The 20,927-nt window shown below is 47.9% G+C and overlaps 2 protein-coding genes across 4 annotated transcripts; one reads left to right on the plus strand and one right to left on the minus strand.

Moving 5' to 3' along the window:
• Nucleotides 1-6: 6 nt before the first annotated feature.
• On the minus strand, nt 7-17,565 carry LOC138828921 (talin-1-like; the record flags this gene model as incomplete). Its single annotated transcript, XM_070024954.1, has 22 exons — nt 17,233-17,565; nt 11,346-11,513; nt 11,015-11,112; nt 9,839-9,968; nt 9,579-9,731; nt 9,144-9,286; nt 8,906-9,033; nt 8,132-8,192; nt 7,471-7,575; nt 6,981-7,136; nt 5,842-5,943; nt 5,613-5,689; nt 5,212-5,392; nt 4,915-5,028; nt 4,697-4,805; nt 4,298-4,506; nt 4,053-4,151; nt 3,625-3,675; nt 2,937-3,104; nt 2,133-2,427; nt 772-938; nt 7-12 (listed from the first exon to the last, which is right to left on the minus strand). Coding segments are annotated over exons 2-22 (2,682 nt in total), but the record flags the coding sequence as incomplete, so codon positions are not given.
• Nucleotides 17,566-17,761: 196 nt separating this feature from the next.
• LOC138828925 (cyclic AMP-responsive element-binding protein 3-like) lies at nt 17,762-20,883 on the plus strand. 3 transcript variants are annotated; one of them, XM_070024959.1, is made up of 10 exons: nt 17,762-17,855; nt 17,953-18,114; nt 18,205-18,352; nt 18,430-18,497; nt 18,614-18,703; nt 19,025-19,131; nt 19,220-19,288; nt 19,917-20,001; nt 20,099-20,183; nt 20,277-20,883. In XM_070024959.1, exons 2-10 carry the CDS (start codon nt 17,953-17,955, stop codon nt 20,609-20,611), a joined length of 1,149 nt encoding a protein of 382 aa, XP_069881060.1. In that variant the 5' UTR covers nt 17,762-17,855; the 3' UTR covers nt 20,612-20,883. The 3 variants fall into 3 exon arrangements, with proteins under 3 accessions (XP_069881060.1, XP_069881059.1, XP_069881061.1); XM_070024958.1 differs by having other exon boundaries at nt 17,763-17,855; nt 18,193-18,352; XM_070024960.1 differs by having other exon boundaries at nt 17,764-17,855; nt 17,953-18,025; nt 18,193-18,352.
• Nucleotides 20,884-20,927: the final 44 nt, after the last annotated feature.

Consider the following 20,927-nt stretch of genomic DNA (forward strand, 5'->3'; position numbering starts at 1 on the left):
GGCAGCTGCCCCCTAAAGAGGAAAGAGTCAAACACTTAGCTTTCTTTAAATCTACTCCTCTCTGACCCCTCTTGATCAGGTTAAAATCACTTGTTTTCCAGAGGTCACTTCTAATTATCCCCACTGAATGCCAATGGCAAGGCTCTAGGGTGCCTGGATTCCCCTGGGATTCCTTAGGTGAAATTGTCTTCTTTCTCTCCCTGGAGAAGGGGTCTTGTTTCTTGCTCCACTCCCTATAGAATACCTAGAATGCTACAGTGAGCAGGGCTCCTTGGGAAAAAGACCACTGCTTTAGAGCAGAGATCTGTAAACTGAAGAGCCTCAGAGACCAGGGGCCCTGGGAATCTTTGGTCCTTCCTCACACCCCCATGTCTCAGTGTCATAATGCTTTTGTCTTTCTCTGTATGGCTAAAGTAGAGACCCCTGAAACTGAAGGCCAAATGTGGCTCCACAGGAGACAAATAGGAGAAAAATCCCAAGGAGGGTTATGGTGAGAACATAGGAAAAGGTAGGAAAAGCACACTTTGGACCTAAAGAAAAAGGATACAGATGCCTGTCACAGTGTTAGCATACTCTGGGAGTTGTCAAGACTGGAAGTTTAGGCCACAGGTCACGTGCAGCTTGGGGGATATTTGCTTCGTGAATGTGTCCTTATTTGTTTTCTTATATTTTCTGCTTTTCCTGGGTCTTCCCATTAGATGAAGCTGACCTATCTAGACCTCTCGACTTCCCTTCAGTGCCCTGTCTTGGAATCTACACATAAAACTGTACCTTGGCAGCCTCTACCATCTTGGCTGTGGCATCAGCGAGGATCTTGGCAGCACTCAGGAGCTTTCGAGAGTTCACCAGATCAGTCTCCCCTTCCGCATCAGCCTTGATGGCATTGACCAGATCAGAGGTGGCTTGGGCCAGGATGCGAGCCTGTCGTACCATTTCCCCTGAGAACATAGGGGAAAATCAGGGGATGGGATGAAGGGGAAAGGAAACTAGAGTAGATGAGGTAGATGGGGACTTTTAGAGAAGTGAAGAGACTGGAAAGTTATTGAGTGATTTTTTTTCTTCTGGGAAGGAGGAGAGTGTCCAATGTGTATTTTCTTTCTTTTAAATTGTTATAGAAGTGACATACAGTCCAATGGGTATTTCCAGCAAAATGTGTGAAGGCATCTAGAAATGAGGGCAGAGTTTCCCCTTTCTCTTTTTCTTTCCTTATATTCCTTATATTCCTTTTCACCAAGGACAGCTATTTAATTTCATTTCAGTGGTGCTGAGGTTTGAACTCAGGGCCTTGCCCTTGCTAGGCAGGCACTTTTCTTCTTGAGCTTACACCCCTGGTGCTTCCAGAACAAAGTCAAACACTGTTAGTCTTGGGCCCTGAACTTTGGACCTGGGCGCTGTCCCTCAGCTCTTCAACTCAAGAACTCAGAGCTTGGGGCTGGGAAGTTGGCTCAGTGGTAGATCGCTTGCCTTGCATGCCTGAGGCCCTGGGTTCGATTCCTCAGCACCACATAAGCAAAAAGAAAAAAGCCGGAAGTGGCGCTGTGGCTCAAGTGGTAGAGCACTGGCCTTGAGCTGAAGAGCTGAGGGACAGTGCTCAGGCCCAGAGTTCAGGCCCCACAACCGGACCAAAAAAAAAAAAAAAAAGAACTCAGAGCTCTACCACTTGAACCACAGCGCTACTTCCGGCTTTTTCTGCTTATGTGGTGCTAAGGAATCGAACTCAGGGCCTCATGCATACAATGCAAGCACTCTACCACTGAGCCACCTTCCCAGCCCTAAAAACTTCATTTAAAGAATTTTAAAGTCATTGACATTTGAATTCAGGGCCACACATTTGATAAGTAAGGGCCTGAGCTATGTCTTCAGCTCACCTGGCTACCTTCATCATGCCACTTTCCCCTTATTTTTGTGTATTGTTTGATAGGTTCTTGAAATGTTCCAAGGAAGGCAGCCCAGTGGACAGCAGGGAAATAGAGGTTTCTGAGATGCTAAACAATGAGCCTATGGTTGCATGGCTAGGAAGATCACCCTGTGCTGAGTCCTTTGGGGTGGGCAGTGGGGTCTGTAAGGGAATGTCCCAAGGGCTGGGGAATCTCACTAGGGTTTTTTGCCTTAGCAGGGGTGGATGTCCTTACCAGCATCACCCATGGAGCTGAAGATGTTCTCAGTGACAGTAAGGATGGTGTCAGTGGCCTGGTCATAACGGCAAGCAGGCCCAGCCCCTGTGGCATGGGCTTTCACATGCTGCAGCAGCTCATTCAGGGCTTGGGTAACAGCTGTGGCTGCTGCTCCTACCCCTCGCAACAGCTGCCCATCCTCTGTGGCTGCCTGGGAGGCAGACACACAGCCCTCCACAGCTTTGGCCACCAATCTTCCAGCCTCCACTAGCTGTTCTTGGCAGACAGGTGAGCTGATTGTAGGTGCCACTACCTGTGTGGAAACTGAGTGTCAGAGATGTAGGCAAGAGAAGAGAGCTGTAAGCAGGGTATGATGGATCATACCTATAATTCTAACTATTTGAGGTAGACACCAGAAGGTCTAAGGTTTGAGTTCAGCTTGGGCCAAAAGACCATAAGATCCCACCTTAACAAGTTACGCATAGGCAGTTCATATAGTCACTGCTTTGCAGGATACAGGTAGGAGGATCACAGTATGAGGCTAGCCTCAGGCCAAAAACTGTGACATCCTATCTGAAAAATAACCCAGAATGTGAAACAGAGGCATAGCTCAAGTGTTAGAGGTCTGAGTTCAAACCCAGTGCTATTAATAAAACAAAAGCAAGGCCAAGAGAGTGGAGAAACTGTGAGGTAGAGTACTTATGGATTTTCACAACTGACATTAGGATAATGAGGTCTCAAGAACCAAAGACTAAGCAAGAGGCTTACGTCTGTGTGGTAGTATCAGTCCCGGGCACAAGCTTCAGCAATGTTTGGGCTTACCTTGGTACAGGCCACCAGTTGGGAGGTGGATAGGGCACACTGTGTGGCTGCAGCAATAACCTGGGTCTGGAGACCTGAGTCCTCAGTGCGCTGGGCCACACTCTTGGCCTTGAGGACCAGGGCAGCTGCGGCACTTGCCACTGCCTTGGCTAGTTGCATTAGAACATCCTGTGAGAAAATGGCAGTTAGCATGATCTGAGATGGGGCTTGGGATCCAAGGGCACATCTCAGAGGCATAAGCTGCTTCATTATTCCCGGTAACTCCAATCAGAGGACAGAATATGGCAGAAGCAATCAGAACCTACCCCGAGCCCCTGCCTTGAGCACCCAGCAGAATAGAGACTCACCAAGGAACAAACCACCAGGAGAAATCAAACCTACACCAAGGGGAGAAACGCACGAGGCGGATACACTCGGACAGCGATGGGGAGGGAGGGACAATACTGATACAATGGGACAGGAGCTTGTTTTTCTCCATTTTTCTTCTCAATCTTGATTTGCAAGTAATCACCTTGGGGTTTTGGGAGCAACCCCCCATATTATTCTAACTGATCCTAACCTGGCCTGATCTAGGCCTCCCCATCTCCCATCATGTTCTGCTCCCTCAGAAATCTCAGGGAGATTCAGAAGCGAGTGTATGCGGCTCAGAAAGGATCAAGCTGGGAAGGCCCAGGCCAGAGGCCATTACCGTAGGGGAATCGGGGGGAGATCGAGCCCCAGCCCCTCTGGGTGTACATATCTGCATGGGAAATCCAGGATGAAAAGTCAGCTGAGATAACTACTATGGGTGGGGAAGAGGAGACCTGGGGCACACTGTCCTCAGGTGGTAACAGGGAGCTTCAAGATAGCCCCAAGCTGGGCAAGGGCTATACACAGGGACAACCCGCTACAAATATCATAATGAGGGCCAAGAGTATACTAGTAGGTTAGGTTTGGATATAGAAATTCTGAATTCTCATTCCCCAAAAAGAGATTAGAATTCCCAGTGTTATCCCTGGAAATAGGTTCAGGTTGGTTTGGAGGGGGTCAATTCACAGAAACAGGGCTTGGGAGATGGATTCAGGATCAAAGGTTATACCCTAGAAATGGGGGTTCTGGGCTTGGTAAGTCACCAACCTGGAAGTGGGGGTCAGTGTCACTCTCCCCAATTTGCTGCAACAGCTCCCCACTGGCCTGGCCCACGTTCCCAGCTGCTTGCAGCAGGTTCTGACGGGGCTGTGGAGAGTGAACACCTGTCAGAAGCTGCCCCATCCCTGCCTGTGTGCCCACAGGTCTCATAGGCCAGCCTGAAACTTGGATTTCCCTTTCTCATGGAGGTAGAACCCAGTGTTCCCCCTTATCCCTGCCCTTTGGCTTCTGACCTCAGCACTGGCAGGCTGTGCACTTCGCAGCAGTTCTGACACTGCCCCTGCAAGGCCCTTTGCTGCCTGCAGCAGGGGTCTGCCACTGCCACCTTCGTCTTCCAGCAGGGCAGCTAGCAGTTTCACCCCTCGGGACATCTCCGTCAGATTGGAGGAGATTGTGGTGACTGCACAACCCACTGCAGTGTAGTCTGTCTCTGCAGGATCCCCTGAAGGTAGGAAAAAAGCATACAACAAGGCAGGCTAGGCAATGGGTGAGTACATTGCCACACATCCAATTAGTCACATCTACGTCCTGAGATGCACACAGAGAACCTTCCATGAGTCAAAGTATAGTCATACACAGAGTCAGTCACATGCATGCTTGTGCCTGCTCATACTCCCTTGCCCCCAGCCTACCTGCTGTTAGGTTCACCACAGAGGCAGTACCAGCAGTGATGGCATCTACTTGGGAATGGATCTCATGCTTTGATTCATCCATCTTGTTCTTACGCCAGGCCTTAGAGGCCTGAGAGAGCAGGAAAAAAACTTCAGGAACTACTCTGATTTGGTTAGTCCCCTCTCTATTCCAAATCTCAGCTTCAGGATCACTGGCCTTCCCTCCATCCTATACTCACAGCATCCTGGCCAAGTGGGGGCAGAGTGTCAAAGTCATCCAGAGTGGCCTGGGCAGCCTGCACAGCCTGCATGCTGGAGTTGATGGTTCCAGTGAGAGCCTGCTGGGCTGAAGTCTAAAAGACAAGAGTAAAAAGGATTGGAATTGAATGTTTGGTGGAAATAGAAGGTAAGAAAAACCAACACTAGGGAGAGGAATATGAATGGGAACAAAGGAAAAGACTGCTAATTCCTGGCTTGGTCTGGTAGAGGGTCAGAAAAAGGCCTGGGTACCATAGTAAAAGCAAGGGCATGCTTACCAAAGGAGGCATGTGTCCTCGGTGCATCTGGCCACTGGTAATCTGCTGCTGGGCAGGTGGCATGCTGCCCATCTGGAAATTCTCAGGACCAGAGGCTCCAGAACGCATGATGGCAGGTAGAGCCACAGAACCATGCTCTACTTTCCCTATCCGGTTATATTGCTGCTGAAGAACTGTTGACCTGTAGACAGGATGGACCATGAAGCACATAGAGGGCTCCTTGTCACCACCCTACCCCCACTGCACCACCCTACCCCCACTGCACCACCCCTGCAGGGATCTGGGAGTTTGTGAGGTCTTGTTATAGTCTGGCCTGTAATCCTCACTCCCCAGCAGTCCTTGGAGACAAGTCTTGCTGTCTCTAGCCCTGAGGTATGCGGTCAGCCCAACTCCCTTCCTACTTTTTTGGTGATACTGAGTCCTCCAACATGGTAGATTCCTCATCTCCCTCCAACCCAAAGTGGTCCTTGCTTTTTTTCTGTGGAAAAAAGAGGGAAGAATTGAGTCACTTAAGGAAGAGACAGTGGGAAAATGTAGCTTCTTCTTTCCAGTCTGTCATTTTCTACAACATAGGCTCTGTTTTTCAAGGTCTGGCTTTGGGAGGGGTTAGGGAGCAGAGGCAGTGTTTACCTTCTTAAGGATGATATCGATATAGCCGGCAATGAGCTGGGCGATCTGCTCCCCCTCCGTTGTCTGTACTGAATAGTAGCCATCTTGATAATCTCCAAAGTCCTAGGATAACAAAGCAAGGGCTCAGCAAAGAAGCTAGAATCTCCCCAGAATGAAAACGGGGAGTGAGGGAGGCTCAAGGTTGAACTGCTGAGGCCGTCTTTCCATATCACCTTCCAAAGGTGAGAAGCAGCCCACCTTTCTTCAACTACCTATTTCTTTATTTTCCCCTTTGAAGAAACAAATTTGATTTCTGAGGAGTGGCCTTTCTGCCTCAAAGTTTCAAGTACATGTCTTTAACTCTCTCTCCTTCAATGATAAATTACTAGGACACAGACATTTATTTTCAAGTGATTATACATGAAGGTTGGCAACAGTATCCAAAATGCAAAAATAGCAATTGCTTTAATTCCCACTTTCATTGTTGTGGTACTCTCAAAATACTAAACCAGAGGGGAAATCAACTACAAACAGTTGCTGCTAACAAAGGGAAAGCAAGCCAGGCACAGGTGGCTCACACCTATAATCCTAGCTATTCAGGAGTCTGAGATCTGAGAATCGAAGTTCAAAGCCAGCCTGGGCAGGAAAGTCCTTGAGACTCTGATCTCCAATTAACCACCAGAAAATGGGAAGTGGTGCTGTGCCTCAAGTGGTAGAGCACTCACAGTGAGCTGAAGCGCTGAGGGACAGTGCCCAGGTCCAGACCAAAAAAAAAAAAAAAAAGGGAAGGCATGCTTTTTTCTCCCAACCTACTCCCCAATATTTGCTGTAATCTCAATTTGCTGATTACAGTTTATTCTGTTGACTTTCTTTTTTTGTGGTGTTGGGGACTGAACCCAAGGCTTCACACATGCTAGGCAAGTAAGTGCTCTAGCACTGAGCTAATTCCTATCCCTCTGATGAGTTTAAAGAGTATGCTCATCGCCTATTTCATTGAAGCATTACTTACTTTCTAGGATGGTTTCTCCATCTACTCTGACCTCTACATTCCTGTAATAGTTCCAGAATTCTCCTTTGTTCTAGAGTCCTACACAGTGCACCAACTCCATGGCAGAAGGAAAGAGCTGTAAAGACTTTTCATAATGGAGCTACAGACTTACCAGTGTGAAGCTCTTGGGGGAGGCAGCCCAGCGTTTGATGTTGGTAAGGCTCCACTCCTGGATCACCTCCTTGGTCTTCTCATCCACACGCATCACACACTCTTTAGTGATGCCCAGAAGCCTGGGTACTAGCTTGTTCTTCCCTTTCATCTTTTCCTGTGAGGTAAAAGTTAGTTTCAGCATTACAGAAGTTGAATGCAAGATGAATGGTCCAGATCAGCTCCATATCGGAAGGGGATGCTGAGGTAGCCAGGAGGGCTAAACTAGGGTGTCCACAAGTGAGCCTGGGACAAAGCTGGATTGGGGGAAAAGAAAAAAGTAGTAGTGGTCAGATAACAAGCAGGTTTTCACATGGTCAGAGCAAGGCAAAGACTGGGCCTCTAGGGAAATGGTAGATAAGTAAATGAGGGCAGAGTGAGAGACTTTCCAAAAGATCAGAAAGGGCAAGAGTGAGCAATGGGGAGAGCAGGGAGAAGGGTCTAAAACCCACCTTGACCAGGAAAAAGGAGACGCCATAAGTCTTGAGGGAACGAGCTAGCTTCACATAGCGTACTTTGGCCTCGATCTCACTCATCTGCCCACAATTCTTGTGTGCCTTTGCGGATGAAATGAGGAAAGATTTAGTGAACTATGAGGGACATCATCACAGTTAAGGAATCAAGGTGCAATATTATGGGGACACAGAAAGGCTCAGGAGTGCAAGAGATGAGAAGGTAGGATGGAGGCTGGCCGGGGATATGCAGAAGCGATGACTCAAAGGACATGGTTAAGGAAACTGCAGCCATTCTGGAAATATGAATAGGTAGTTAGGGGTAGAAGGTCAAAGAGAAGGCTTTTTTGAGCTGAGTTCATCAGAGTGGGGATAATACCTTACATCTGAACAAAGGTTTTACTGTCAGTCAGGTATACTATTCCATTTGATGCTCCTATCAGTCTTATGATGGACAAGACTATTATCCCACACTAGAGGTAAGCAAAAGCAGTGATGGAGCTGAGACTAAAACCCAGGTCTGTTTTCTTGGCACAGGACAGGTGGAAGAGCAGCTTGGAAGGTGAGCACAGACAGGGAGGGAGGCAAGAAGTCCACTTAGCCAGTAGGATCAAGCAGCAAAGCTCCCAGGTCATCCCAGACTTTCCCCTACCCCATTCACCTGGAAGATCTTACGCTCTCCCTTCTGCTTCACATACTCCTTGGGCAGGAAGTCCTTCAGGCTATACCAGAAAAGGGAGGGTCAGCATGTAGTGGACAGCATCAGGGGACATGTGGGCCATGAACTGTGGACGTAGGGGTGTGAGGAAATGTCTAGGACAGTGTTATCTCTGGGTAGAAAGATGGACTCTGAGAGAACTGGCTCTGGATCGTCTACTGAAATACAGATGACTTAATAGGAGCAACTGAATGTGACCTGTGTCTCTCTCTGTGTGAGAGGGAACTTAAATTAGAAGCTCAATCCCTGAAGAAAAGGCCAAGAGTACTATTTCAGAGACAAGAGGGAAAGGAAAAAAAAAACTCTCTAAGATAATCATGCATTTAGGAAATTACAACAAAACAAAACACCAACACTCTGTATTCTAAAAAATACCAGTGGGTGAGACTTGAGAGATCTCTTAATCTCATGTTCCCTGTGAGGAAACTGTTATTCTATTTCTCTCTGGCTACTGTAACAAAGTTCTTTAGAGATAAAAAAAAAAAAAGATGTTACAAGGAAGTGGGCAGGGACAGAGATAAGAGACTATATTTATAGTCCAGTGGGGCCAGTAAGGAGACAAAAGATGATGGCTGCTGAAGGGATAATGACCCTATGTACATCAAGCTCTAGTGTCTTAGAAGAAGAAATATGGAGAGAAGGCCTAGGATGAAAACAGGCCTACTGGGTCACAATGGTAGGGAGTTGCAGGCCATTACATGATTGTGGGTCACTCACTCGAGGAAGCCAGCCTTGTGCTTCTGCTCGTTGTGGGGCCCAAATTGGATCTGGCATTGGAAGCCAGCAAATTCACAGGCCTTGTCAAAGGAGACAGGGTGGGAGCCATTCAAGATGTCATCTCGTGCCTAGAAAGCATAGGATAAGGAAGGAATGTTTTGTGGGTACAGGGATAGTCTTCACCTCACAATGTTTCTTCTCTTCCCTCACCTGTCTTAACCCAACTAAATCTCCATACCTGTACATAAAGAAGGTTCAGCTGTACAGGGTCCCGAGAATCCACATTCTGGTCTGAGTAGAAGAACTTTCTCCGCAGCAGCAGTGTCTCATGCTCCTCTACTCCCTGTTCCCTCAGTGTCCGGCCGTGGTCCAGCCAGTTCACTGCGATAGAGAATGCCCTCAGTGCCAAACATCCATATCCCCTCTGCTATCTGGTGTCTGAATTTTTGTTCACTTTACCTTCTCTAAGTTTCCTGCCTTCTCTGAGTTTTTGTTAATTTCCCTTCTTACCTTTAAGTTCCATGAGGACAGAACTTTTGGTTTATGACTAATGTATTCCCAGTGTATAAAATGGCACCTTTCCTAAGAAGGTGCAGAGTAAATGGAATAGAATGGCTGTTCATCCCACTCACTCTCCTTTTCCAATGCCTTCTCTTTTTCTAGTTCTGCTTACACTCATCATCTGTGTGTAATTTCTGCTTTAATTTCTCCATCTTCTTCTCATCTCGCAGCAGTGTCTTGTCTTTCCGTAATGTCCCTGTCCCTTCATCCTTTTTCTCTTCCATCAGTTCTCGAACCAGCGAATATTCATCATGATTTGTGATGCCTGGGGGGACAGCGATAGTTTGGTAATCTCTGGATTACTGAATCTAAATCTTTTGGCACAGATGGAGCTTCCTGGCTCCAGCCCTCAGTCCTACCAAGCTCCCTTACCAATGCGTGCACAGATGGTCATGAGCATGTCAGTGACAGTCTTGGAGTCATCTACCATGATAGTCTTCACAGTTCCATCTAGCATCCGGATCTTCAAGGGTCTCTGTTTCTTCCTATATTCCATGGTGTCCTGTTGGGATTGAAAAAGAATGTCAGGGCCTACTTATGCTAGGGGTATTACTTCCTTTTGTACATAGCCAGGGTGAAGAAAGTGAATTGTTGAAGACTATAATAGTTTGTTCAAAAGCAGGGCATAATGACTGCTAATAACAGAGTACAACTTAGGGGTACTGAGGGTATTGCTTTAGTAGTAAAACATTACTTTCCCCCCCCCCCCCAAGTCCTGGGGCTTGAACTCAGGGCCTGGGCACTCTCCCTGAGCTCCTTTTGTTCAAGGCTAGCACTTTACCACATAAGTCTCAGCATTACTTTGGCTTTTTCTGTTTATGTGGTACTGAGGAATTGCACCCAGGGCTTCATGCATACTAGGTAAGCATTCTACTATTAACACATTCCCAGCCTCAATTACTTTTTTTTCTAAAAAAATAAAAAAGAACCAGGCACTGATGTCTCATGCTTGTAATCCTAGCTATCCAGGAGGCTAAGATCTGAGGATTACGGTTCAAAGCCAGCTCAAACAGGCAAATCCATGAGATTCTTATCTCCAGTTATCAACAAAGCCAGAAGTGGAGCTGTGGCTCAAGTGGTAAAGTGCTAACTTTGAGCAGACAGTTCAGGGACAGTGCCCAGGCTTGGAGTTCAAGCCCCAAGATTGGCAACAAGGGGAAAAAAAAAGGTAAGACAATAAGCAAAGCTGGGCACTGGTGGCTCACGCCTGTAATCCTAGCTCTGAAGAGACTGGGATCTGAGGATCATGGTTCAAAGCCAGCCTGGTCATGAAGGTTTGTGAAATTCTTATCTCTAATTAACCACAAGAAAACTGGAAGTGATGCTGTGGCTCCAAGTGATAGAGCACTAGCCTTGAGCATAAGCACTCAGGACAAGAGCCCAGGCCCTGAGTTCAAGCCCAATGACCAACCAAAAAAAAGCAAACAAACAAGCAAACAAATAATGAGGGGAAGGGTCTGAGACAACAGATGCAGGTATTGAAAAAAGGTGGGACAGGGAGAGCTGATGGAAGAGGGTGCTAGTGATATTTGAGGAAGTGTTACTTACCCCATTTCGGAGCATGTAGTAATCCAACGCTTTCCCAGCCTCCAGCCATATACCCTTTTTGGGGTCATCATCTGACAGAAAGAGCCCAAAGTCGCTAGCTAAAAGAGAAGAATGATCATCTTAGACTTAAGAAGATCTCACTGTGGCTGAAAGACTATAGCACGTTGTCCCTTAATATTTTTCTCATGACCCTGGGCCTAAAGAGGAAGAAGGGGCTTGGAGCACAGACCTGCGGAGTAAGTAGGCTTAAGCTACTATGGAGTCATCTCTCAAGGCTAAGAGCCTGGAAATTAGAGGACTACCACCCAGCCACTTGGATAGCCAGACTCACGGGGGCCAGCCAGGGCCTCTGGAATACGCTCACGAATGATGCGGCAGGCGTCATACACCATCGTAGATGGCTCGAATTGCATCGTCTTCACAACATTGCCAATGCTGATCTTCAACGAAAGTGCGACCATGGTGGCAGCTTCTGTTCTCCAGCCTGGCTATACCTGGTCTGTGGCATTCATTAGAACATTAGAATATAGTCTCAGTGGAGGAGAAAAGGCTCCCTAGACAGTGCAGTCCCTGGGAGGGGAGTTTTGAAAGGGACTCAGCAAAACAGAGAGTAATGATGCTGAAAGATTATTTATACTAAATGGACCAGTCCTGACCATTTAAGACATCTGGAGAAAGGCTGGTCTATAGGATTCAATAGCAGGTCTGAAATGCAGTGTCACTTGAGGACACTGCCCTGCCTCTACCACTGGAATGTGTGCCTCTTTCTTTCTTCCAAGTGTCTCTCTTACTCTCTTGTTCCAGCTCACCTCCTTTTCTAGCCCTGCTCCTGCCTTGTTTTCCTCTTTTCCTGGGTCAGTATTTTTCTTTCTGTCTTCTACTTGTCTTGCTGGCTTTTTCCTGCCTGGAATTTTCAGCTTTTCCTGACTCATCATGTGACCTACCCTCTCATTGCTTTAGCCTCCTTCACTGTAAAATGAAGACATTATATGAGATAATTCCCAAGGGTTCCTAAAGCCTGCAAACAACCTCTGGCCAGCTTGGCTGACCTAATACTAGCTGTTCTGGCCATTCAGGCCTACTTCTGCCCTAGCTTTCCTCCAATCTGAGAGGCAGGACATTTTCCCTAGGAGCTGAGAGCTGTATCTAGCTTCCTGGCAGTCAAAGAATCTCTGTTGAAAAGGACCTCAAAATTATCTAGCCAACTCTTTGGGAAAATGGATCCTGGGAGAAGAGAGTTTCAAGGTAAGTCAGAGTCCAGTCCTTCTAACTCAGTCCTTGTTCCTTCCAAGTAACAAAGTTGGTACTCAGCCTTGCTCCTAATTCTCTCTCCTCTTCAGCAAGTCCTTCTTAGACTGCCCTCCACCTTGGCTATCTCCGGACAATGTTGTCAGTACAGCTCAGCATATGTAGGTCTTATCCCACTCCTGACATGACCCCTTAGTACGCTGGAGGAACCACTGTAGGCGGCAGGTAGCACACAGGCCTCAAGAGGCCAAGTCTGCTCAGCAGGTGATAATGTGACCCAGAGTGACACAAGGATCAGGCGTCTCTTAACTAAGAGAATGGGTAAACCCAGGTGACCCACTGCCTTCTAGCACACTGCTAGCTCAAGGTGGGGTGGGGGCAGGGAGAACAGGACTGAGGAAAGTTGGGATAGAGGTAGGGTATCAGGATACAGAAGGCATTTAAGAACCGAAAAAATAGGAAGGAAGAAGTGAAGTGGTCCTGTGAGGTAAGGTAGGTAAAGTGGAGAGTTCTAGGAAAAATAGGTAGGAGATGTGGGAAAGATCTGGATCTTTCTGGCCATTTCTAACATATGAACAGTCTATAATCTCAGAAGAACCACAGCTCATTCTCTATCTTTATTTCAAATGAGAGGACCCTCCCAGTTTATCCAGTTCTAGCTCTCTACTCCCTCCCCATTCCTAGAGTACTTCTCCCATTAGTGGAACAGACCTGGCTGTGGGCTGCTGACCACAGAAGACAAGAGCTGAAGCGCCAGTGAAGCCAAAAAGTCAGAGGATCTAGAACAGGACTGAAAGGATCCTTTACCCTAAGCTGAAATGCCATGTCTTCCCCCCATTTCCTCCGGACATATGGACACCCACTTCTTCCTCAGAAACTTCTGGTGAGACCCCGATAACCCAATAAGAGAGCTGAGTCATGCCTACCCTAACTCTCAGGCTGGTCCTGAGTGGCCATTAGTTACTGGGGTGGTGGTGGTGTAGGGAAACATGGAACTGAATAATTGATCAGTAAATTGGAGATTATGATGGCATAGAAGGCCTCTGGAAATATGTAAGTAGAAGCTGATTCCTGCCCAAGCCTAAGAACAGGGCTCCCCTTCCATCATGTTTTCTGGAACAGCAACAACACTCCCCCCCCCCCCAAGTCCCCCTCCCAGGGAACTCCTCCTCCCTCAATACATTCCTGAGATGCATTCCGGAGGAGTTGGGCAATTGGAGGGGGGTGGGGTGGGAATAGAGGACAGCAGGTCAAATCCCAGCAAGGAATGGAATGTAAACTTATTGGAACTAAGGAATTTGGGGGTACACCGAGAATACAGTCAGTGCAGATACCCACAAAGGAGCAGGAAGATAAGGAGTTACAGAGAGGGATAAAGAGCAAGAGAAAAAGCTGAAGACAGTGAGAATGTAAGAGGGTTGGGGGAATAACACTCAGTCTGTTACCAAATTTGGCCTCTGAGTCCGCAACCGCGGAGGGGAGGGGGGTGGAGTTGTGGGTGAGACTGACATATCCGGCCTCAGGCTGCTGGAGGCTCATTTAGGGCTGGACTGGGCAGCTGAAGAGTCGGACCTGACTTCCTCCAACACAGCCTCTGTACATCCCATGTACACACATTCTCTCCTATGCTCCCCAGCCTGTACCCAGAGCTCTTTCCCACAGAGCTACCTACACTGTCTCTATATAGTTTGCCTTCAATCTCACAACCGGTATGCAGATGGATCTTCTTCCAGAGACCCCATCCCACTCACACAGCTTTCCCACAAATAGAACTTCATCACAATCACATTAGGCTTCAAGATCTAGGCCTTCAACCTCTCTCCTTCCATTATGTACATTTTCCCTCCATTCTCCCAGCCAGCATTCCTTGAGGAACTTCTGTGGGAAAGGCCCTGAGCCAAAGTTTTGGTGGGATGGAAACCAAGATGAGTAAGCCAACCTTTGCCTTCAGGGGGCTGCCAGTCCCCCAGCGGGGTGGATAAACAAAATGCACAGTTTGTGTAGGAGCCCACATGTGGGCTCAGGAGAGGTTCCTTTATGTTAGGGAAGTGGGACCAAAAATTGTCTATGAAGGGTGTCATTTGAGGTTAGGATTAAAAAAAAAAGGTAATAAGAGCCATATTATCTGTCCTTTATTTACTATATGTAGATTGCATTGTATACATAATTTCAGTTAATTTTATAACAACTCTGCAAGGTAAGTATTGTTTTCATTTTTATAGATCAGTAGACCAAGGGTCAAGAAAGTGAAATACTTGTTCAAAGTAGCTGACCAAGCAATCAATTGTGAAAGCCAGGATCCGAACCGAGGTCTCTCTGACTTCAAAGCTCAAGCTCCTTCCATTAGGCCAGCCGGAGATAAGTCAAAGGTATCATTCTAGGCAGAGAGGTTAGCACAAGCAAAGGTGAAGAAGCAGGAAATCATGAAGGCACACTCAAGGAAGTGAGTAGGCAGGCTGATTGAAGCACAGGATACCTGCAGGCGATGGAAAGGCACAGGAGGCATAGAGAAGAAAATGAGGAATTTGACCTATTTGAGAGCAACAGGAGATGTGAGTAGAGAAGGGACACATAACCAGAAATGGACTATAGCAAAATAACTTTGAAGATGGGTTAGGACACTCTATTAGTAAAAGATGTAATAAAACCAGAATTACAGTGGTAGAGAGGATGCTGCCACTCAGAAAAAAAAAATTAAGAAGTAGAACTGACAAGAATCTGGTGACATTCTGATCTGTCAACCTTCAGGAACTAGAGCAAAAAGTTAGCCTAGGGTCCCATAGCTTCCTATCATCATCAGCCACTCATTAGCTAGGGCAGCTTGAGTTTAGATAACCAACTGGTAACAGGGGAAGATCCATGCTGCTATGAGGCTATGGGAAAAAGCATGGGATATGGCTAATAGCTAGGTAGGGGCATGGGGCAAGGAAAGGGGAAGACAGGGTGTAGAAAAAGACTGAAAAAGATGGTGGTAGGAAAAAATAAATATATGATTGTCACTGGATCAGGCTGGGAAAGATGAAGAATGACTACATAAATAGTGACTAAGTCAGGGAATGCTGGAGTGAGGTCAGAGGCCACTTCAGGCTACAGGGGTTTGGAAAGAGATGGGAATGTGATAAATACCAAACTAGGCTGAGGTGAAGGATTGATGGACATTGGTAGGGCCTAAGTAATACTGTAGTTGAGATGGAGGGAAAGATGACTTGAGTTATATAGTCAGTGGCTGAATCAGGATGGGCAAGAGATAATGCTGTGGTCAGTGACAGGGTCAGGCTGAGAGTGAAAGGGGGTGTGGTCAGTAGCCTGGTTGGGCGTGGGATCAGAAAGACCCAGTTTCCTCTTGGGTCTCATTTCCTCTTTTCTGGTGGGGGTTGGGGGAAGGGGAGCTACAAGCAGATTAAGAAATAAAAGAAGGCTCAGAGATATACATAGCTGGGGTTAGGGGTATTCAGTAATGACCAAGTAGTATTGCAAGTATATGAGTAGGTAGAAATGGTGAGAGTGCTTTATGGTTGTGGAAAAGCTTGAAGTTGGGTGAGGGTAAATAAGATCGGTGCATGGGAGGCAGGCTGTGGTGGGAGACAGCAAAGAATGGATGGTAAGATGAGTAACATGGGAGTTAAAAGCAAGGGACCTATCTATCTCTAAGTATGGAGAGTGTGCAATGCAGAGCCAGGATGAGAGTTGGAAAGGAGGGCATAGTATTTAGATAATATAAGGCAAGATGAAGGGAAATGGGCTAAACTGTAACAGGATTCAGTCATCCCTTCACCCCTGGTTGGCTCCCCTCTTAGTCATCGGTTTCTTCTTCCTGTCTCCTACTTGTGACCTTATAAATCTCCTGCATACCTTAGGCCTTGTATATTTCCTGGGTTACTGTCCATTTCTCTCCTCCTATCTCGATAATAACTAGTCCAGCTAGTCCAGGAATCCCCTGGCCTCCAATGGTGGTGGCCACAGTAAGAGCCTTGGACTTAAGAGAATGAAATAAACAAACTGGAATCCAAGGAGCCTGAAATTCTAGCTGAAGCCTGGAACATGGGTCTGAAACTGGTTTGTCATTATTCTGGATAAAAGAACCCCCTGTCACCACAGAGGAAAAAGGGACCTCATCACAAAACAAAGGCATTTACTTGTTGCTAACCTCTAAATTTTTACCTGCTCAAGGTCAACTTCTCCGACCTAGACAACAATCCATAAAGTTACCTCTAATTCCCAATATTAACCTGTACTCTTAATTTGTTTCCTGATTCTGTAGAACAGTTTTGGCATTCATCCCTTTCTTTTAGTAGACACCCATACCGAGCTAATTTTCACCTGTAGGACCACACCAGATCCCTCAGCTCTGAAGCTCATTTGTAACTAGATTCCAAACATCTCTTCAGTTTATCCTCAATACTGACCATGACAGTGGACTGAAACCCCTAAAATGACTTCTAACCTAATTCCTTCCTTAACCTAGTCATGTACGTTTTTACTCACGCTAGCCACTTACTCAGAAAACAAGTGATTTAAATGCCAAACTAAACCTATTCTAAACGTCTGTCTAAACGTCACCTACACAAAACGGACCTGACACAACTCAAGGTTTAGCCTAACTTCTAGAGTGACCCTTGACTCCTCAACCCAACACAACCTAATCCCAAACTCACCCAAAGCTTTCCGAATTTACAGACCCGCTATCAGCTAACCCCAAAGCCTACCCCCGCCCTGTGCCTCACTCCATCTCATTTCTCGCCCTCCCCAAAACCTGTCCCAGGCGGAGAACTGCTCCCAGAAAAGGGCTTGGGCTTGCTTCTCCCCAGATGGCCTGCTTAGCTCCAGGCCCCAGTCGAGACACACTGGACCCTGACCTTTCAAACGGAACACGCAGGAGAGTCGGGGACCCCGCCCGCCCTCCCGCCCGCCTCCCGGGCCGGGCCCCACGGCCCCACCCCGAGGCTCCAGCTCGGCCGGGTCAGGCCTACCTGCGCTGCCCGGCTCTGTGCCCCGCCCGCTGGCCCGCTATCCCGCTCGCTCTCAGGGTCGTTCTCCGGCTCCGACCTCGCACTCCCTTCGACACTCTCGGTCACTTCCGTCCCGGGATCGTCCCCCACCCGCGGGCGGCGCCCTGGGCCCGCGCACTAGGACCGTGGAGAATGCAGGAAGCTGCTATGGCCCCGGCTCTCGACGCTCGGGAGCCCGCCGAAGACTCGCAGCCCCTCCCCGGCAGGAAGCCAGGGTGCGGCGAATCCGGAGTCAAGCCCGCACGACGCCCGAGTTCCCTTTCAGGCTCTTAATTCTTCCTTTTTCTAGCTCGGGGCGCAGGCGGAACCGGATCCCCCCCGAATCCCCGCCCTGGGGGTGGTGAGGAGGCCACAGGGACATCCCCGTCATTTGCATAGCCTCCGGGACGTGGCGCCAAAAGGCTCCGAGGCCACTTCCGGAGTCGGCACGGACTACAAGTCCCAAAATGCCACGGGGCCGGGAGCGTCATTTCTGTTGTGCTGGAGGCTGAGAAAAATCCTGGCTTGGAGGTAGCTCCGGCTGCTGAGCCTCCGCTAGGCCCCCGGCGGGGCAGGACCCCCACCTCTCCGAAGAGGGAGCCGAGGTGAGGGGAGATGGACACTTACACCGAGGGTCGTGCCTGGGAGTCGGAGGCTGAGCCCGTGAAGGCTTGAACGCGTTTCTGCTCCTCCTTTCCATAGATGTCCCAAATGGAGATGACATTGGACTCTGATGACCAGGACCTGCTGGGCTTCCTGCTGGAGGAAAGCGGAGGTTTGTGGGCTGTGCCTGACCAGGCCGTGGAGGCTCCATCCGATGCGGCCGTGGAGGCTCCGCGGGACTGGGCGCTGTCACCTTCTGAGGTGGGTGGGCCTTCCGAGTGGGGAAGTTCGCCGATCGGTGAGATTGGGGAGATGAATCAAGGCCTGTGAATTTGTTAGAACTCCATGCAGGCTCTGAGCGACTGGGAGGTAGAGGATTTGCTGAATTGCCTTCTGAGCCCCCAAACATCTTCGGACGTTCTCAGCTCTTCCGACTCATCTCCAGTCCACCACGATCACACCTACTCCCTCCCACAGGAACATGTCTCCACAGATCTAGGTAAGTCTAAAATAAGTGAAATTTTTGGGGAAGGCCATAGCTGACGGGCCTGACTAGCTCTACTTTCCCCTTTGCAGACAGTGGCAGGTGCGGAGAGGAGGAGGCCTGGATGACGCCACAGCAGGTAGAGGAGCCAGCAGAGCAGGTACTTGATTTGGTCTTCAGGATTATTCATTCCCACATGACATGGGTGGAGCCAGGAATCCTAATTCCTCCCTGAATCGGACGCCACTCTACTACTCACTTCCCCATTACTCCCAGGAGATTGCTGGGCTGATGCTGACTGAGGAGGAGAAGAGCCTTTTGGAGAAGGAGGGGCTTATTCTGCCCGGGACACTTCCTCTCACTAAGGTAAGGCTCTCTTTGGTGAAGCAAAGGCTGGAGGGAGATTGAGCTCCAAGTAGGTTCATATCATGTCAGTTACTTGGAAAAGGACCTAGATTGGGAAATTTACCGAATTTGTTGCTAATAGGAAACTAGGTAGGTCAGTATGCTAGTGTGGCTTGCATGTGTTAAAACACTTGGTTATTGGAGCACTCAAAGAGAAGCTGAGTGTCTCTTCATCAGGGAAGCTGTAGAAGGAATTTCTGCATTGGGAAGATTGAGTACAAGTCACCTTCTGATTGCTTCATCCAATTTCCTGATACCCCTTTTCTCTCCATTTTCTCTCAGGTGGAGGAACAAATTCTAAAACGAGTGCGAAGGAAGATTCGAAACAAGAGATCTGCTCAAGAGAGTCGCAGAAAGAAGAAGGTGTATGTAGGGGGTTTAGAGAGAAGGTAGGAAAGGGAGAAGGAAAAAGAACTACTTGGAAACATTAAGTTTTCAAAGGGCTATAACCCTATAAACCTGTTATCTATCCCTCAGGGTTTTGAAATACACAGCCCAGAATCAGGAGCTACAGAACAAAGTACAGCATCTAGAGGAACAGAATCTGTAAGCAACCCTCCAAATCTTCCCCTTTAATGTCTTTAATCCTCCTTTAATCCTGCTTACTCTTGATTTCTAACTGGGGAGCTCCAAATGTAAGGTCTGGTACTTGGCTCTTACTGAGTCTGTGATTCCAAGAAGCTCATAGTAATGGGGAGTAAGTTTATAAGCAGCTAAATGTTTAGTACCAAGAAAGAGAAAGGGTAACAAAGAAAAACCTCATGGAGCAGGTAGGGTGAGAACAGTAAGAGTGCTGGGTGAGGAAAGCATTTGGGTTAGAGAATATAATAGTTGGATTTGGCTGGAACTCTAACACAAGATGAGTTGGGCCAGAAGGTGGGAAATGGAGTACCTGGTGAGGAGTTTGTGCATAGATGATCAAGCATTGGAGAACTATTGAAGGAGAACTACAAAGGAGTTTAAGACAGGATAGAGAACTTAATTTTGTTTTGTTTTAATGAGGAACTTCAAGTATTCTGTCCACAGTGAAAAGTAATCATTTGCAGAAATGGGAAAGTAAGAGACAGAATCCACTGCACTGATGGAGCAGGTGGCATTAACATGGGGGGTTCATTGTGGTTCAGGATGCCAGGTTGAGGGATAAGGCCTAACCACTGTCCCTTTCTTTCTTTAGGTCCCTTCTAGATCAGTTGAGGAAACTCCAGGCCATGTTGATTGAGATATCAAACAAAACCAGCAGTACCAGCAGCTGTGTCTTGGTGAGGATGGTAATGGGAGGAGAGATCCTTTTTAGGTGGTCAGGACTGGGGTATAATCTAGAGCCTTTCTTTATCTCCTTTTTTCCCTGTACTCTAGGTCCTACTGTTCTCCTTCTGCCTCCTTTTTGTACCTGCTATGTACTCTTCTGACACAAGGGGGAGCCTGCCAGCTGAGAATGCTGGTAAGACTTCAGGATACCTTTAAGGCATGGGCTACGGGAGAGTCAGTCCTAGGCTCTTTCTTGATTGTCTCCTGACAATTCTTGTCTCCTCAGTGTTGTCCCGTCAACTTCGTTCCCTGCCCAGTGAGGACCTTTACCAACTGGAGATGCCTACCCTGCAGTCAGAGGTACCAAAGGACAGCACAAGCCAGTTGCTGTACAGCTCAGATCATGTGTTCCAAGCCCCTGGCAACCTCTGCCTGCTGTACTACATGCCTGAAGCTCCTCAGGCTGCGCCTCCCCTGCAGTGGAGGGGGAGTGACCTCTTCTCAGAGTCCCCCTGGCCAGGTCCCATTCTTCTCTTGCAGGCAAATGTCACAAAAAAAGGTGAAGGGCTCCTTACCTATGGCCCCTCATCAGTCATCTTGCAGGGAAGATACTCAGGTTAGATATAAGGATATGAGGAATCAACAAGAGCCTGGGGAACTCCATCTGTGTTCAATGAGTGGCGGAAGAGGGCTAGTCTTTGCTTCTATGCCATTAGGATGCCTGAGGGCTCAAAACACACTACACTTGCTACTGGCTTTATGGATTTTTTTATTTGTATTTGTGTGTCTATTGCCCTATGAATGGCGGCACCTGGGGAAATCAAATGACTGAATATTTCATGCAGTGAGGGAAGGGGATGGAAAGAAATAAATAAGTGATTTTGATTCCTGGATCACCCTCAGCCCCTCTTTACTGGCACAGTTGGGTGGGGCGAAG

The sequence above is a fragment of the Dipodomys merriami genome, unplaced genomic scaffold (genome assembly GCF_024711535.1).
Source record: "Dipodomys merriami isolate MVZ:Mamm:240054 unplaced genomic scaffold, mDipMer1.0.p SCAF_1682, whole genome shotgun sequence".
NCBI classification, from domain to species: domain Eukaryota; kingdom Metazoa; phylum Chordata; class Mammalia; order Rodentia; family Heteromyidae; genus Dipodomys; species Dipodomys merriami.

Bases quoted from the DNA above. Each gene is read 5' to 3' on its own strand.
- LOC138828925 (XM_070024958.1), top strand. From the start codon at position 17,953: ATGTCCCAAATGGAGATGACATTGGACTCTGATGACCAGGACCTGCTG. The intron at 18,704-19,024 runs GTAAGGCTCTCT...ATTTTCTCTCAG, and splicing joins GGACACTTCCTCTCACTAAG to GTGGAGGAACAAATTCTAAA. The intron at 19,132-19,219 runs GTAGGAAAGGGA...TCTATCCCTCAG, and splicing joins GTAGGGGGTTTAGAGAGAAG to GGTTTTGAAATACACAGCCC.